This window comes from Megachile rotundata, chromosome 4 (assembly GCF_050947335.1).
Source record: "Megachile rotundata isolate GNS110a chromosome 4, iyMegRotu1, whole genome shotgun sequence".
Classification (NCBI taxonomy): domain Eukaryota; kingdom Metazoa; phylum Arthropoda; class Insecta; order Hymenoptera; family Megachilidae; genus Megachile; species Megachile rotundata.
The window spans coordinates 9,023,669-9,039,703 of NC_134986.1; the positions used below are offsets into that span (position 1 = coordinate 9,023,669).

General features: G+C 36.9%; 4 protein-coding genes across 7 annotated transcripts in view; 3 read left to right on the forward strand and 1 right to left on the reverse strand.

The window, feature by feature from the left end:
• Nucleotides 1-71: 71 nt before the first annotated feature.
• Nucleotides 72-5,177, forward strand: Uba1 (ubiquitin-like activating enzyme 1). The gene is made up of 2 exons (XM_003701603.3): nucleotides 72-793; nucleotides 1,218-5,177. The coding sequence occupies exons 1-2, from the start codon at nucleotides 427-429 to the stop codon at nucleotides 3,998-4,000; spliced, it is 3,150 nt and encodes a 1,049-aa protein (XP_003701651.2). The 5' UTR covers nucleotides 72-426; the 3' UTR covers nucleotides 4,001-5,177.
• A 162-nt stretch (nucleotides 5,178-5,339) lies between these two features.
• Nucleotides 5,340-10,175, forward strand: DNAlig1 (DNA ligase 1). 3 transcript variants are annotated; one of them, XM_012281555.2, is made up of 15 exons: nucleotides 5,340-5,493; nucleotides 5,556-5,612; nucleotides 5,794-5,877; nucleotides 6,020-6,099; nucleotides 6,521-6,858; nucleotides 6,946-7,216; nucleotides 7,273-7,399; nucleotides 7,499-7,671; nucleotides 7,736-7,959; nucleotides 8,034-8,162; nucleotides 8,222-8,355; nucleotides 8,437-8,845; nucleotides 8,905-9,121; nucleotides 9,195-9,430; nucleotides 9,521-10,175. In XM_012281555.2, the coding sequence occupies exons 1-15, from the start codon at nucleotides 5,474-5,476 to the stop codon at nucleotides 9,890-9,892; spliced, it is 2,871 nt and encodes a 956-aa protein (XP_012136945.2). In that variant the 5' UTR covers nucleotides 5,340-5,473; the 3' UTR covers nucleotides 9,893-10,175. The 3 variants fall into 3 exon arrangements, with proteins under 3 accessions (XP_012136945.2, XP_012136947.2, XP_076386755.1); XM_012281557.2 differs by lacking the exon at nucleotides 6,020-6,099 and having other exon boundaries at nucleotides 5,794-5,867; XM_076530640.1 differs by lacking the exon at nucleotides 5,794-5,877.
• A 303-nt stretch (nucleotides 10,176-10,478) lies between these two features.
• thoc6 (THO complex subunit 6) lies at nucleotides 10,479-12,632 on the forward strand. The gene is made up of 5 exons (XM_003701601.3): nucleotides 10,479-11,012; nucleotides 11,209-11,436; nucleotides 11,668-11,835; nucleotides 11,906-12,068; nucleotides 12,146-12,632. The coding sequence occupies exons 1-5, from the start codon at nucleotides 10,894-10,896 to the stop codon at nucleotides 12,464-12,466; spliced, it is 999 nt and encodes a 332-aa protein (XP_003701649.2). The 5' UTR covers nucleotides 10,479-10,893; the 3' UTR covers nucleotides 12,467-12,632.
• Nucleotides 12,542-16,035, reverse strand: part of LOC100879669 (uncharacterized) — an 87,859-nt gene continuing 84,365 nt past the window's right edge. For both annotated transcript variants that reach the window (XM_076530665.1, XM_012281550.2), the window contains exons 4-8: nucleotides 15,298-15,550; nucleotides 14,572-14,738; nucleotides 14,142-14,411; nucleotides 13,802-14,075; nucleotides 12,542-13,041 (exon numbers count right to left, since the gene is read on the reverse strand). In XM_076530665.1, the coding sequence (XP_076386780.1) occupies nucleotides 12,689-13,041; nucleotides 13,802-14,075; nucleotides 14,142-14,411; nucleotides 14,572-14,738; nucleotides 15,298-15,550 (1,317 nt within the window). In that variant the 3' untranslated portion in view covers nucleotides 12,542-12,688. The remainder of the gene's footprint in view (nucleotides 13,042-13,801; nucleotides 14,076-14,141; nucleotides 14,412-14,571; nucleotides 14,739-15,297; nucleotides 15,551-16,035) is intronic.

Genomic DNA, 16,035 nt, shown 5'->3' on the forward strand with positions numbered 1-16,035 from the left:
AAAACTGCAAGTGCACATGCGCGTTGTTACTGGTTACGAAAGATATTGTAAACCAATCAGAGGTAATATGCGCAGAAGGGACGAAAACTCGTCGCACAATGGATATGGTCTCTTGTTGAACGAAGTATGGGAAACTTCCACACCACGGTTGCTGGTGGTGCGACTGCGAGGGAGTAGCAACAGAGCGGATGAAAGAACGACAATCATTCTTGGATGGACGGTGGTATCGTTGTAAAGTGCGGAGACAGTTTAGAACGGGTAAGCTGGAAGCGACGAGGAACGGTGAACGGGAGAGAGGTGCGGCGAGAGAGAGCGGGCGCGTGTGGCAAGGTCGGTGCGTGCGGTGAAATTGCGAGCTTTATTAAAGTGCAGTCGGCCGGGTTGAAAAACAATCGACGGACATAATACGGCGCTCCGTGAAGTCCGATGTCTAGTGCTGAGGTGGTGGAGAGCTCCGTTGACCCCCCAGCCAAGAAGCGACGCGTTGCTGCCACCACGGGAGGAGCCGACGACTCGACGACGATCGCAGACATGGCGAAAAATGGTTCGACGTCCCGGGCTTCTGCCGAAATCGACGAGGGTCTCTACTCAAGGCAGCTCTATGTTCTCGGCCATGACGCCATGCGTCGCATGGCATCCTCCGATGTCCTGATATCCGGTCTTGGCGGTCTTGGTGTTGAAATTGCAAAGAACGTCATACTCGGTGGCGTCAAATCCGTTACATTGCACGATGACGCGTTGTGCCAGATCTCAGACCTCGGCTCGCAGTTCTATCTTACCGAGGCGGACATAGGTGAGCGCTTTGACCCGCGTGAATTGCTAAACACGTGAACACTTTTAATATGAACAGTTTTCGTTACGACTTAACATTAAGAAATTCTACAGGGTGATCCACAATAACTGACAATAATTTCATAATTTCTAACTTAATGAATTACTAACGAATTTCAGCTTATTTTCTTTTTTTAATTAATAAAACAATGTGATTGATAAGGCATAGTACCTTAAAGGACCTGCCCTCTCATCCAATTATCTATGTATAAGTGCCATTGCTATAATTAAAAAAATATAATTTTTTAAGTGCAACAAATGATATGCAAGATGTTCTTGTCACGGAAAGCTAATTACAAAGAACATATTTGTGTGGTCTTAGTCTTTATTTTATTACAAATATATGTAAAAAATTAAGACTAAATTGTGTTTTGTTTCACTTGCAGGTAAAAATCGAGCTGTTGCCTGTTGCCAACGTTTATCAGAACTGAACAATTATGTTCCCACCCGTCACCACTCTGGACCCCTAACTGAATCTTATATCAAGAAGTTCAAAGTTGTGGTACTGACTGAAACTCCATTAAATGAACAATTACGTATTTCTGAAATTACTCATGCAAATGATATAGCACTTATTATAGCTGATACCAGAGGTCTATTTTCCCAAGTTTTTTGTGACTTTGGAAAAGCATTCACTGTAGTTGATACTAATGGTGAACCACCTGTCAGTGCAATGGTTGCTAGCGTCTCACAAGATGTCGAAGGTGTTGTCACATGTTTAGACGACACACGTCATGGTATGGAAGATGGTGACTATGTCACATTTTCTGAAGTGCAAGGCATGACAGAATTAAATGGTTGTGAACCAATAAAAATAAAAGTTCTTGGTCCGTATACTTTCAGCATTGGAGACACATCAAAATATTCTGAATACATAAGAGGTGGTATAGTAACACAAGTGAAAATGCCAAAGATTTTACGCTTTAATCCTCTGAAGGAAGCTCTGAAGAAACCAGAATTTCAGATTACTGATTTTGGTAAATTTGATTATCCAGAACAATTGCACTTGGCTTTTATGGTATTGCATCGTTACATAGAATCTAAAGAAAGATTGCCTAGACCCTGGAATCAGGAAGATGCAGATGAATTTTTAGCTCTAGCTAAAACAGTGAAAGAAGAAATGGGCAGCGAAATTGAAATCAATGAAACTTTGTTTGAAATATTTGCAAAAGTATCATCAGGAAGTTTGAATCCAATGAATGCTACCATTGGAGGAATTGTAGCACAAGAAGTGATGAAAGCTTGTTCTGGAAAGTTCCATCCTATATATCAATGGTTGTACTTTGACGCTATCGAATGTTTACCGGCAGATCGTTCCGAACTTACAGAGGAAGATTGCTGTCCTATTGGATCACGTTACGATTCTCAAATAGCTGTTTTTGGTCGTAAATTCCAGTCAAAGATTGGGAGCCTGAAATATTTCGTAGTTGGAGCAGGAGCTATTGGTTGTGAATTGCTTAAAAACTTTGCAATGTTAGGAGTTGGTGCTGAGAGTGGTAGCGTGACAATTACTGACATGGATTTGATAGAGAAATCCAACTTAAACAGACAATTCCTATTTAGGCCATCCGATGTTCAGCAATCCAAATCATCAACAGCGGCTAGAGTCATAAAGAGTATGAATCCAGACATGAAAGTAATCGCTCATGAAAACAGAGTTTGTCCAGAAACAGAGAAAATATATAATGATGACTTCTTCGAGGTCCTAGATGGAGTAGCAAATGCATTAGATAACGTAAATGCTCGTATTTATATGGATCGTCGTTGTGTATATTACAGGAAACCTCTTCTAGAATCCGGTACTCTAGGTACAAAGGGTAACACCCAAGTTGTTGTTCCATTTTTAACTGAATCATACAGCTCGTCTCAGGATCCTCCAGAGAAGAGTATACCTATCTGCACGTTAAAGAATTTCCCCAACGCTATAGAACATACTTTACAATGGGCTAGAGATAATTTCGAAGGTTTATTCCGCCAGGCTGCGGAGAACGCTGCTCAATATATATCCGATCCACAGTTCGTGGAGAGAACGTTAAAACTGCCCGGAGTTCAGCCATTAGAAGTATTAGAATCAGTCAAAACTGCTTTGGTCGATGAACGACCAAAAACATTTGCAGACTGCGTCGCGTGGGCTCGTTGCCACTGGCAAGAGCAGTATAGCAACCAGATTAGACAACTCTTGTTCAACTTTCCTCCCGATCAAGTAACATCCAGTGGTCAACCATTCTGGTCTGGACCAAAGAGGTGCCCTGAACCGCTCAAGTTCAACGTAAACGATCCTCTGCATTTGGATTACATTGTAGCTGCTGCAAACTTAAAAGCAAAAGTTTATGGAATTCCCATCAACAGAAACAGGGAAGAAATTGCCAGGATTGTCAGTACCGTGAAAGTACCAGACTTCACGCCAAAGTCTGGAGTAAAAATTGCTGAGACGGATTCACAAGTGCAAGTATCCAATGGTAGCGGAAATATTGATCACGAAAGACTTAGTCAATTACAAGAAGAATTACCCAAGGTAGATGAGCTTAACGGTCTAGTAATTCATCCTCAAGAATTTGAGAAAGACGATGACTCCAATTTCCATATAGACTTCATCGTAGCAGCTTCAAATCTTCGCGCTGTTAACTACAAAATCCTTCCTGCTGATAGACACAAGAGTAAACTAATTGCTGGCAAAATAATACCAGCTATCGCCACTACCACTTCAGTCGTGGCTGGCCTTGTTTGTCTCGAATTGATCAAGTTAACTCGTGGCGTAAAAGATTTGTCCATTTTTAAGAATGGTTTCGTCAACCTGGCTCTGCCATTCTTTGGCTTCTCAGAGCCCATCGCTGCACCAAAATTGAAGTACTACGACACCGAGTGGACACTGTGGGACCGGTTCGAAGTCAAGGGAGAACTAACGCTCAAAGAATTCTTAGATTACTTCAAGGAGCATCATAATCTTGAAGTTACCATGTTATCTCAGGGTGTCTGCATGTTGTACTCATTCTTCATGGCAAAGCCTAAATGCCAAGAACGTATGGGCCTGCTAATGTCGGAAGTAGTGAAGAAAGTATCGAAGAAGAAGCTCGAGAGCCATGTCCGTGCACTGGTGTTCGAACTTTGCTGTAACGACACCGATGGCAACGACGTAGAAGTACCGTATGTTCGCTACACCTTGCCATGAAACGTCGCTCGAATCACCGATTAACAAGAGATGATGTCTACTTAACTGACTTAGCCGTAGTAATTTCTACAAATTTCTATTTTACAATACGATACAGGAAATCTATTAATCTTTGTCTACGTAAGCCTTTTGAAGTAAACTTTAATTTTTTTTATTGCCAATGCTTCGTAGCATTTATAATAGCAAGCAAGCAAGTGCGGGATCCACTGAGTTTAATCTTACTATGATCTCCCTTTTCGCTGAAAATCGATTCCAGGATTCGCAACCATTTTTATTTGTTTTATTCCTTCATATCGCCTCCTGCCGCTGTTAATCGAGTCTGTTTCTTTTGCTTTTCAAACAGAACTATTTTCTAGCAAAAACTAGCATTAAAATCATTTAAACTGTCGATAAAGAGATATGTAAGTGATCGAAAATTTGTACAAGAGAATTTGCATTATGATGTTTATAAAATGATGAGGAAGAAGAAAAGGAAAAGTATGAAAAAAATGTTGCAGAAGAATTTTGTCCATATTGGATCATAAAGGGAATTGTCATGGTAAGAATTGTCTTAGGACTCACTCGTCACGACTTTATGTATAGAATCGAATGTAAAAAAATTATTAAATGGTAACTCAATGATCCTTAGATAAATAACGCTAGCACATTTAATATAGGCCATAGATAAACGTGAAAATAAAAAAGCGAACACAATTGTATCTTGCCTTCACTGAATTACCTTTTTCTTTTTTTCTTCTTTTTCTGTTTAAGATTATTTTTATGGTCAAGGGCACGCATACGAAAACAAAATAAACCTGCAAACTCTTTTTTTCTCTATTTCTATCTAAGTACGCTCTTGCTATTGAACTCGATATATTAAGACTTTATGTAATCAATATGTTATCGACAATTTTGATTTGTCCGTTTTATTTTTGAGTAACGAATATACTATTGGCTAAGGCTGTTTGTTGTTATAATAAGGGATACTGCATTTAAATTTGTAAGAACACGTTTTGGAAAAAAGCTTCGAAAAGAATTTCACACTTTAGACCAAGGAATACAAGAAAGAAAAAAATAAGGAAGATATTTTGTTAATTTTAGGATAATACGGATATTTATTGTATTATTTTATCAATAGATAATAAATAGATGTGTTTGGATTTTAAGAGACATGAAAAATATAGTAATGAAAATAAAATTTCTAAGTTGTCTTTCTTTATCTACCCTCTTTTCAAGTTTAAGTATTAGAACTTCCTGAGGAAAATTTCAAATTACGATATCACAAATTTACATATGTTTACAAAATTTGCGAATTTCAAAATTTCGTAGTATAATGATATAAAATAAAATCGAACTAAAAAAGTTCTTAATAAATACTTTTTAATTTGTAATACTAGTGGAACGTTGTATACGTTATGGTTTAAAATTTGAATTCGACGTCCGTTATATCAACGAAGTTTCCCTCGCATAACGATATAGAGGTTAGAAGTCAAAATGACACAGCGCAGTATATCGTAAGTTTCTGAAAGTAAAAATTCATCGTATCATTCATTATTTCATTACATCATTCTTACAGATCGTTTTTTATAAAAACCACATCGAAAAGTGATAACGCTATTGCGGACAATACAAGGTGAGTTGTGATATCAGATAATGTTAATGTTCAGATTCACACGCATTGTGAGTTGTTGCGCAAGCTTGTGTCTTCGTAGAAATTATTCTCAGCATTTAATATTTGTGAATAAAGTATATGAATCATATAATATTTTGTTACCATGTATAAATAATTCTGTACATTGGATACATGTTGATAGCACGCGTAATAATGAGGATAAAAATGGTAGAAACAATGCTAATCGAAAGCGAGACGATAGCAGCGAGAGTAAAAGTACGTCAAAGTATGTAAACCAATAATTATTTAATTTTTAAAGGTGTTAAATATGTTTCTGTCTTTATATGTGAATATCATTAAATCAATGTATCTCGTTAAGTTTCAGAAAAATTCCACAATATTTATCATAAATAATCATTTATTTTTAGTCATCCATTCACAGAGAAAACAGAAAGTAATATCACAAAAAAGTCATCTCCATCATCAGAAAAAGTATCTCTTAAAACAGGTGAATGATTAGATATCATAGATAACACTTGATTTATATTATTTTTATCATTTGTATAAAAATAAGATACTTGTAGTGGTGTGAATGTGAGACCAAGTAAGAGAGAAGGTAAAGAAATCTGGAAGGAAAGGAATATGAGAGAGAGAAAATCATAAAGCGTTGTATGAATTAGTGTGCTTTATGTAGTAATGTCGTTAAATAAATGTTATAGCATGTATTTATTTAACTCATTTGCAAAGATACCAGTGTCATATATAATCTTAAATTTGGGACACTGAAAGGAAGTAGTAATCATGTTCCTTGACATTTTAGTATGTTAACCATTGTGAATGGGTTAAATAAGAAATGTAGAAGTAGATAGATGAATGGAAGAGTAAGGTACCTGTAATTTTAAAGAAGACATTATCCTATAATATTTAAGGATCAACACCAAAGATAAAATTGTCTGGAGGGTTCAAGTTTGATGATAGTAATACCTCTAAAAGGAAGAGAAGTACTGATAATGCAAAAGAGAATGTTACGAAAAAACCTGCAAAGAGAAAGTCAAAAGATAAGTCAGTGGAAAATAAAAAAGAAAATGCGAAGAGTTTAAAAAGAAAGAGTGATTCAATTTCTTCTAAATCAGAATCATCAAAATCTTCATCTGATGAAGCAAATGAATCAAAGGAAATACGTATAAAAACCAGTTCCAATAAAACTAAAAAGAGATTACGGATAATAGCACCTGTTGATTCCAGTGATGAAGAAGAGAAACTGACAGTATGTGTTTTACATGCATAGTAAACTTTGATATATCAATTGCACTATAATAATTGTAATCTCATATTTATTTATATTAATTGTTAGTTGCCAGAAAGTCCACAAAAACCAGATAGTAACAAAGAAGAAAAATCGTCAGATAATGAAAAACAAAAATCATCAGACAATGAAAAACAAAAATCGTCAGATAATGAAAAACGAAAATCATCAGATAATGAAAAACAAAAATCGTCAGATACCGAAAAAGAAAAGTCTGATGAGGAAACTGAGGTTAATGAACAAAGTACTGAAGAAAAGAAAAATGGTGAAGAAGAAAATGATACAAAAGCACCTGCAAAGAAGATACATAGCTTTTTCAGTAGGTATTGTTATATTCATAAATAGTTCATAAATTATCTATGTATTTCTTTGTAGCTGTAAAACAAAAAGAAAGTACAAAGAACAATGTTGGAGATAAGGCAAAATCTGCTAATCAATCTTATAATCCTAGTATCTCGAATTATCACCCAATTAATGATGCATGCTGGAAGAAAGATGAGAAGTATGTTCTAAATTATTTTATCGCATTAATTATCTACAACAGTACATATTATGAAAGTAGAGATACAAAGATGAATACATATTTACAAATCATTTATAGAGTACCATATATCGCATTAACGCGCACATTGGAATTAATCGAGGAAACAAGTGCACGTTTGAAGATAATCGAAATTTTATCCAACTATTTCCGTTCTGTCATAGTTTTAAGGCCAGATGATTTACTTCCAAGCGTATACTTATGTCTCAATCAGTTAGGCCCCGCATATGAAGGTGAGTAATATGTAATAATGTATTTTTAAAAATTCTTATACAATAAATATTGTTATTGTTTTAGGAATTGAGTTGGGAGTGGCAGATACAACACTTATGAAAGCTATAGCACAATGTACAGGTAGAACTTTAGCTCAAATAAAAGCAGACGTTCAAGAAGTTGGGGATTTGGGTATTGTTGCGGAAGGAAGTCGTTCCAATCAGAGAACAATGTTTCAACCCGCTCCATTAACAGTACCTAATGTGTACTCCAGACTGAGGGAGATAGCACAAATGACCGGTTCTGCAGTACGACATTTACTAATACAATCAAAGAATTCATAATTATATTAAAATATGTGAATATAATATGTTTGTTACAGTCCATGAGCAAGAAACTAGACAAAATTCAGGCACTCTTCGTTGCATGTCGCTTAACCGAAGCCAGATATCTTATTAGATCTTTGGCGGGTAAACTTCGGATTGGTTTAGCGGAACAATCTGTTTTACAGGTACGTTTATTTACGTCATGCTGCATTTAAGTTATATAATTTATAATCGATATTCATAGGCATTAGCGTTAGCGTGTGCAATGACTCCACCAGAGCAAGATCCACAAATTTTAGACGCAAGTAAAAAAATGTCAAGCGATTCCTTTAAACAGAAATATGAGAAAATTGCACTTATTCTCAAAACAACATATTGGTACATACATTTCCCTGTTTTTGTTGTTCGAACGTAGGGCTTGAAGCTGCCACTTGAATTGTATAAAATATTCGTTTTCAGTGAATGTCCAAATTACGATAAGATAATTCCTGTTTTACTGAAAGAAGGGGTAGAAGCGTTACCGAGCAAATGTAAGATAACGCCTGGTATTCCTATGAAACCTATGTTGGCACATCCTACTAAAGGCGTACAGGAGGTATTAACACGGTTCGAAGGATTGAAATTCACTTGTGAATGGAAATATGATGGAGAAAGAGCCCAGATTCATTTTGCTGAAAATGGTGACATTAGCATCTATAGTAGAAATCAAGAAAATAATACCAGCAAATATCCCGACATTATAGGACGATTTAAAAATACGAAAGGAGAAAGTGTTAAAAGTTGTATTCTGGACTGCGAAGCGGTAGCGTGGGACAACGAGAACAAACACATTCTTCCATTCCAAGTACTTAGTACAAGAAAACGCAAGGTAATACAAACTTTAAGTAAATTCAATATAAATTTTCTGTACATGCAATTCCGTTACAGGATGCAAATGAAGCAGATATTAAAGTTCAAGTATGTGTGTTCATGTTCGATTTGCTATATTTAAATGGTGAACCATTAGTACAACAGCCTTTTGTAAAACGTCGAGAATTACTAAAAGAAAACTTCAAAGATGTAGAAGGTGAATGGAAATTTGCAAACAGTTTAGACACTTCAAGTATGGAGCAGGTGCAAGACTTTTTAGACGAATCGGTCAAAGGTTGTTATATTTGTTTTTTCTTGCGTGAATTCACAAAATAAATTACAGAAAGTATATGACAATATTTGACTAGGTAATTGCGAGGGTCTAATGGTGAAGACATTGGAACAAGATGCAACATACGAAATTGCGAAACGTTCTCGAAATTGGTTAAAACTGAAGAAAGATTATTTAGATGGTGTAGGTGATACATTGGATGTGGTCGTTATTGGTGGTTATATAGGAAAAGGTAAACGAACGGGAACGTACGGAGGATTCCTTTTGGCTTGTTATGATCAAGAGAATGAAGAATATCAAAGTATCTGTAAGGTGGGTATTGTCAATTCAAATGCTTGAATCAGGGCTTCTCAAATGTTTATTAAAAATTCTGAAGTAATATATTTGCTACAATTCATTTAGATTGGTACCGGTTTCACCGAAGAGGATCTTCAGAAACATTCAGAATTTCTTAAGGAACATATTATACCGACAAATAAGTCATACTACCGTTATGATTCATCTCTCCAACCTGATCATTGGTTTGAACCCGTCCAAGTATGGGAGATCAAATGTGCAGATCTGTCTCTGTCACCTGTTCATAAAGCTGCTGTCGGAATCGTTGATCCAGAAAAGGGCATATCCTTACGATTTCCACGATTTATTCGTATTCGCGACGATAAAAACAGCGAGGACGCCACTTCCGCTCAACAAGTTGCAACCATGTACAATAATCAGGAACAGATAAAGAACCAAGTTACTTCATCGAAGTTAACAGAGGAAGATTTTTATTAGATTTACAATAAAGTACACAACTTAATACAGACTTATCTATACAGGAGAAGAGAATCTTTATTGGCTGCATTTATATTTGGCAATGTTACAGAAGTACTCAATAATTCTGTAGTAGTACTACTTTCGAGAATCTCTATAACTGACGAATAATTTGCAGCTAATTACATGACATCACAATACACTTATGATTTGACTATAGTTTTTTTTAATTCAAAACGCATCTATGTAATAACATGCTTAAATAGATAATTTTAATAAAGTTGTCATACTGAATAATTAAAAATTGTGTTTTCTTTGGATGAACCACTCAGTCATTTTATGGATCTCAAAATGCTTGGACATCTAGCGGTGGAAGGTAGGAATTAATGAAGGAGGTGTTGCCAACACGTGTAGTTCACCCTGTTCGCCGGAGAGATGGCGCTGGTTGCATAATTTTTAATTGAATTTAATTAATATTGCTTTTTAGAGCAATTTAAGCCATAATATTGATAATTAAGTAGTTAGAAAAGTTCTATTGAGAACATAGAATTCTTTACGCTACTCAGAAAGGCGCGAAAAGCATTAATTTTAAGAAAATATGCAATTTTTATTTGGACTGATATCGTCGGTTGCCGCTACATGGCGGTAGCGGTACAAGTTTCGAATTAGCGCGGCTCCAGCAAATATAAACTAAAAAATGTAAATGAATGGAATACTCAAAATACTTGAAAAGTATTTTGGGAAAGATACTAGCTATCATAACTGATGATTTCGACGATGTCTGCACTTTAGATCATGTAATAAAGACAACAATGTTCAAATATAAAAAATACCTTATTTGGTCCACAGTACAATATTGTTTATATACATAAGTTGTGTATATATTTACACGAAACTACCATTATAATTTATTTGTAAATAAAATATTATACAATGTTACGTTAATAAAGTGTTCTACTTTCCTTTGACCGGTTTATACCTAACCTCTAATTTCTTTGATAAACATTACAAAGCTTTAACAAATGATGTCTAATACGATTAATCACAAGTTATTTTATAACACTGTTCTATCACAAACATTCTCTCCAGATGGAAATTATTTATTGGCAGGGAATATTTATGGGGATGTTTCTGTTTTTGAGTAAGTATTATTTACTTCATTGTGTCAAAAATTAGGTTATGTTGACATTAATGAAATTGAAGAAACGAATATAAGAATTGTTGTATTATTACCATTTTACCAATGCTGGTTTTACATTATAAAATATTTTACATGTTTGCAAGGACTTGAACTTGGATTGTAACTTATATTTGTAAATGTGTTACTATTTTTGTAGGTTATCTAAAGCTCTAGGTCCCAACAAAGTGGAAGAAAATGAATTACAAGGACCGAATTACCGCTTTGCTGCTCATCCTGATCAACAAGTAGAGAGTATGGTGTCAAACGATAATTTTTTAATAACAGGAACATCTGGAGAAGTATGTGGATGGGATTGGAAAATTATTACCTCGAGTAAAGCACCAAAAAGTAAAGTTTCATGGACTATACAGATACCAGTGAATAAGTAAGATTATTTATTTAAATATTTTTAACTCTAGAACTCATAATACTGCTTCTTATTTTGAATCCATTAGAAATGGAGTTCAGATAATGAATAGTACAAGTTCTGAGTCAACTATATAATTATTCAGTTTGGAATATTATGCATCGTGCTGTTGAGTTCCAGGGTTATATATATAAAAAATATTAAAGTACTGTATAGTTTCTTTGAATATTAATATTAGTTTGTCCTCAGGGATAGCTATGAAAAGCCAGATGTAAATTATATGATATACTCCAAATCCAACCATCTCTTGTATGTTGGTTGTGGTGACAACAATATTTATGTAATTACTTTAGAAGATGGCCGGATTCTCAGAACTTTACAAGGACATACAGATTACATTCACTGTCTCTCCTTAATGTATGTATTTTTATGATAAATATTATATGACCTTCACATTTCATGCAATAAATTTTGCAACATGCTTCAGGGGTAATCAGCTAGCTTCATGTGGTGAAGATGGGACAGTAAGGTTGTGGGATCTAAGAAAAAAAGAAAATACCAACATATTAACGCCTCATCTGGTACAAAAGGTCGCTAGGCCACGGTTAGGCAAGTGGATAGGCGCGATAGACTTTACGGATGATTGGTTGGTGCGTATTTTAGGATTTTTTGTGTATTATTTATTATTGAAAATAGATAACTGTTATTTAATAAGTACACGTTTTAGTTATGCGGTGGTGGTCCTTCCTTATCTCTGTGGCATATACGAACGATGGAAGCAGCAACCGTATTCGATCTTCCGGATGAAGGCATTCACGTAGCAAAGATTTACGAAGAACGCGTGATAGCTGCAGGAGCAGCACCCCACGTCTATCATTTAACATATCAAGGAGAAACATTAGCGAAAGTGCCAACTTCCAGTAAAACGGTGTACAGTATTATTTACCAAGAAATGCCACAGAAAGTATTGAGTATAGCCGGCTCCTCCAACAATCTCGACGTTTGCACGAACTTTAATTACCGCGAACTGATGTTAAAGTTCGCGTAACAACAAAACTACGAACCAAATCAAAATACTTTCCATGTGATTCTCAGGAAAAGGAACAATCTCATGACGCATATATATTTTTAAATAAATATATTAATACAATGTGCATTTTATAAAATATAGTATAAAACTTTTTACAAATATACAAGTATCCGTTCGTTGATCATGATTCCTTGTAATGCGACTGTCTCTAACAGACACACCGAACAGTGCGGAATATAGTTAAAGAAAGCCGTGACCCGCGATCACTGCAGGTATAAAGCCCTCTCTGCCGTCCCGCGAACGAACCCAGAACCAGTCGCTGACGTGATCGCTAAGCAGAGCAACGACGTCACCTTTAGAAACGCTCAGAGCGTTTCCACCTTGACCTTCGTAGTCGCTGCGTATGACCAGTAAAGTGTGACGAGATCCTTTGGTTCTAGCGTTTGCCGCCGCTCGCAGATACAATCTGTCGACGCTGCGTTCTCCACAAGCGGACACGGCATCTCTGGAACTTCGTCTTACTCTTGGATTTCTGCCTCGAGCTCCGCACTCTGATCGTGTGTCCCTTAATTTTTCGGTGTCCGTCATGTTACCTAAAAGGGAAAGGACGAACTTTATCCTTGATACAATTTTTTATGGCATGGTAGAGTGTTATATTGTCATTGATAGGGGTTATGTAGAAAGTCTATGGTGAGCTCATGCGGGGAAATACGACATGTAGAATTACTAAGTGTAGAGCTTGGTGATTCTATGTGTGGATGTTATAATTTGTAGAGGCATTAACGTGTGGAGAAATATCCCAAGAAATATCAACATGTGGATCGCATGCATGATGCGGGAAGGTTCACACGTGACGATTTGTATGAAAGGATAATGCATGAGACACGACGCATTGTGATACTAACGAGTGGCAATTTTAGCGCATATGTAGACATATGATGTTGTAATACCAACGTGTAGTAATGCTACGCGTGACAATGATACGTGGAGGATCCACATGAGGCGTTATTGACGCACAAAGATTCTACTAATACGTAATACTAGATGATACTAATACGTAATCACCCTGTGCACAGTAATATTCATTTGCGACAATCCTGCGCATAACGATATTGACGCGCAACAATTTTATGCATGGCGATATCATCGTGTAGCAATACCACGCATGGCAAAGGATCAACTTTAAACATCACAATGGCATTCATAGAATCTATACCTTACAATGGCAAAGTATGACTACTACGTTTGAAAGGCCTCACAAAGGTGACAATATAATAAAAGTCCACAGCATTTAGGATTTCCTTGTTTCAGTATGCAATATAATCTTTGTCATCATCGAACTTATCAATCTACCTAGAGGACGAGGAAATACATCCGTAGAATCTTCCCAGCAAGGACCCCGCGTTGGTTGCGGCAATATCCCAAGTGGCAGACAAGCAGCATAACCGACGTATCCTTCTTGTCCGTGTGGCGTCTGAACGTACAACCAGGTTTGATTCTTGAAGACAGCATTGACGACCGTTCCAAGAGGGAGAGCCATCTCGTCTTGAGTACCTCCTTGCGTTTGGTAGAGGACTGACGGGAAGGACAGAACCACGGGAATGTTGGCGGGTTTCTCTATCGAGGCCTGAAAAGTATCCCTCGTGAACAATGTTCCTTAAGCTAGGCATTCTTTTAAGCAATTTAAAGGTACCTTCGTGAGAAACGCATCAAGGTCCGCAATTTCGTAACCGAATCTGCTGGGAGGTCTAGGTTTGTGAGAACGTTTGGTCCTTCGATGTCTGTGCTTCTCACGACCGCTCGGTGTGGACGTTGACTCGCGAGACACCAGGGACGGCTCAGACACTGCCCTCTTAACTTTCTCCTTTTCTTTCGTCTCTTTCAGACCGGAAAATTCCTTCTCGGATTGCTTGTCCAACGGGCTGTCCAGGGACCTCTCGAGCACCTCCTTGCCGATGGATTGCTGGAAGAAAAAGTTCATTGAAAACTTATTTTATTATTTAAGATTTATGGTTAGAGATCACGGTAGGATCAGATAGATCAGAATGTACTTCAAGGATTTATTTCTAATTAGAAGTTTGTTTTATAAGTTTGTAATAATCTAAAAGCTTTTGAACTTCAACCTTTTCTGTCCTCTCGATCTTCTCGATCCTGTGCAGAATCTTCTTCTCTTGCTTCTCGGTGTCCAGGTTCTCCTTGCCGGCGTCCTTCTCCTTCACGCTTTTCACGCTCCTCTTCGAGGACCTTTCTTTACCGTCTCGTGACAAGCTCTCCCGATCGCCGTTCCCACCTTCACAAAGGCAACATTGTTTCTCAAGCTTTCATAAAGTAGCGAAGAAATTATGGGTGATTTACCGCACTCGCTGCTTAAGGACTATCGCGGGTAACTTGTTCTTTCGCAAGCTTAAATTATCCTTTTACTTTAAAAATCGCTGTCTGACTTGGGTTTCTCACGATGAAATTACGGTGTTAATGGTTGTACCAGGATTATTACTTCGTATATGTTAACTGTACTTTACATCGATTCTTTTATGAATGTTTGCTTTTTTAACTGCTCTCTAAATTACAGTTTAGTATTTCACCTCTTAGAGGTTGGAGAGCACTGTAAGTCTTAGAGACTTTGAGATCTTAAGGTTATACGATTTCAGGAATTTATTGTAAGTGTGAATTAATCCAACTCCCAATTCCATATTCTCCAATTCCACATTTTCCAACTCCCACATTCCTCAATTCCCATATTTCCCAATTTCTACATTCCCCAATTGAGGTATAAGTTAAGGTGTTATATAAGGTGTTACTCCACTATTCTAGTATTTTTGGTTTTTTCTAATTTTTCAGCTTTGGCGGACCTGCACTTCCATTGAGAGTCGTCTGATTATTGGACGCAGGTTGCTGTTGTCCACGAAGGACCCAGGTCAGAGAGATCTTGGGGCGCAAGAGGGTGCTTGGCCGTTGCCCCATGCTCCTCGGCGGCGCGAGGGGCGTCGAGGACGTCGCTGGCGTCGGCGATCTGGGCGGTGACGGCGACCTCGACGCCGGTGTCACCACCTGTAAAGGACAGTCCGCCACCAGGTCCACCGTCTGCACCGAACAGCCATGTTCCTGCAACAAAAACATAGAAATAATCTAACTACAGTCTACATATCCAGTTCAAACCATTATTGTTAACATTGTAGAATTATTTTATCATAAATTTTGTAACAAATGTCTTACATTACTAGACTGTTATTACCGACTACAAATCATACATGTTTTTTACTTTATCTTATCACAATTTTTACACCGATTTTTACTTTACTTTATAAACTACCAGTTCGTATTTTATAAACTTCTACCAGTTTGTATTTTATAAACTTCTACCAGTTTGCATTTTACAAACTTCTTTATTATACGTACTTTTATCGTAACGAGTTATCAAGATGGTAATTGAAAATAATGTCAAGAGTTCATAATATCGAGCCCGCATCCACGAATTTATTAAACGGCAGTCTAGCGTTAATTAACGATTCGAAAATAAAATGGCGACGCGTCGGGAAACTTGTTGCCTGAATATATTGCGCTTCCGCGAGCCTTGGATCCCGGGGATG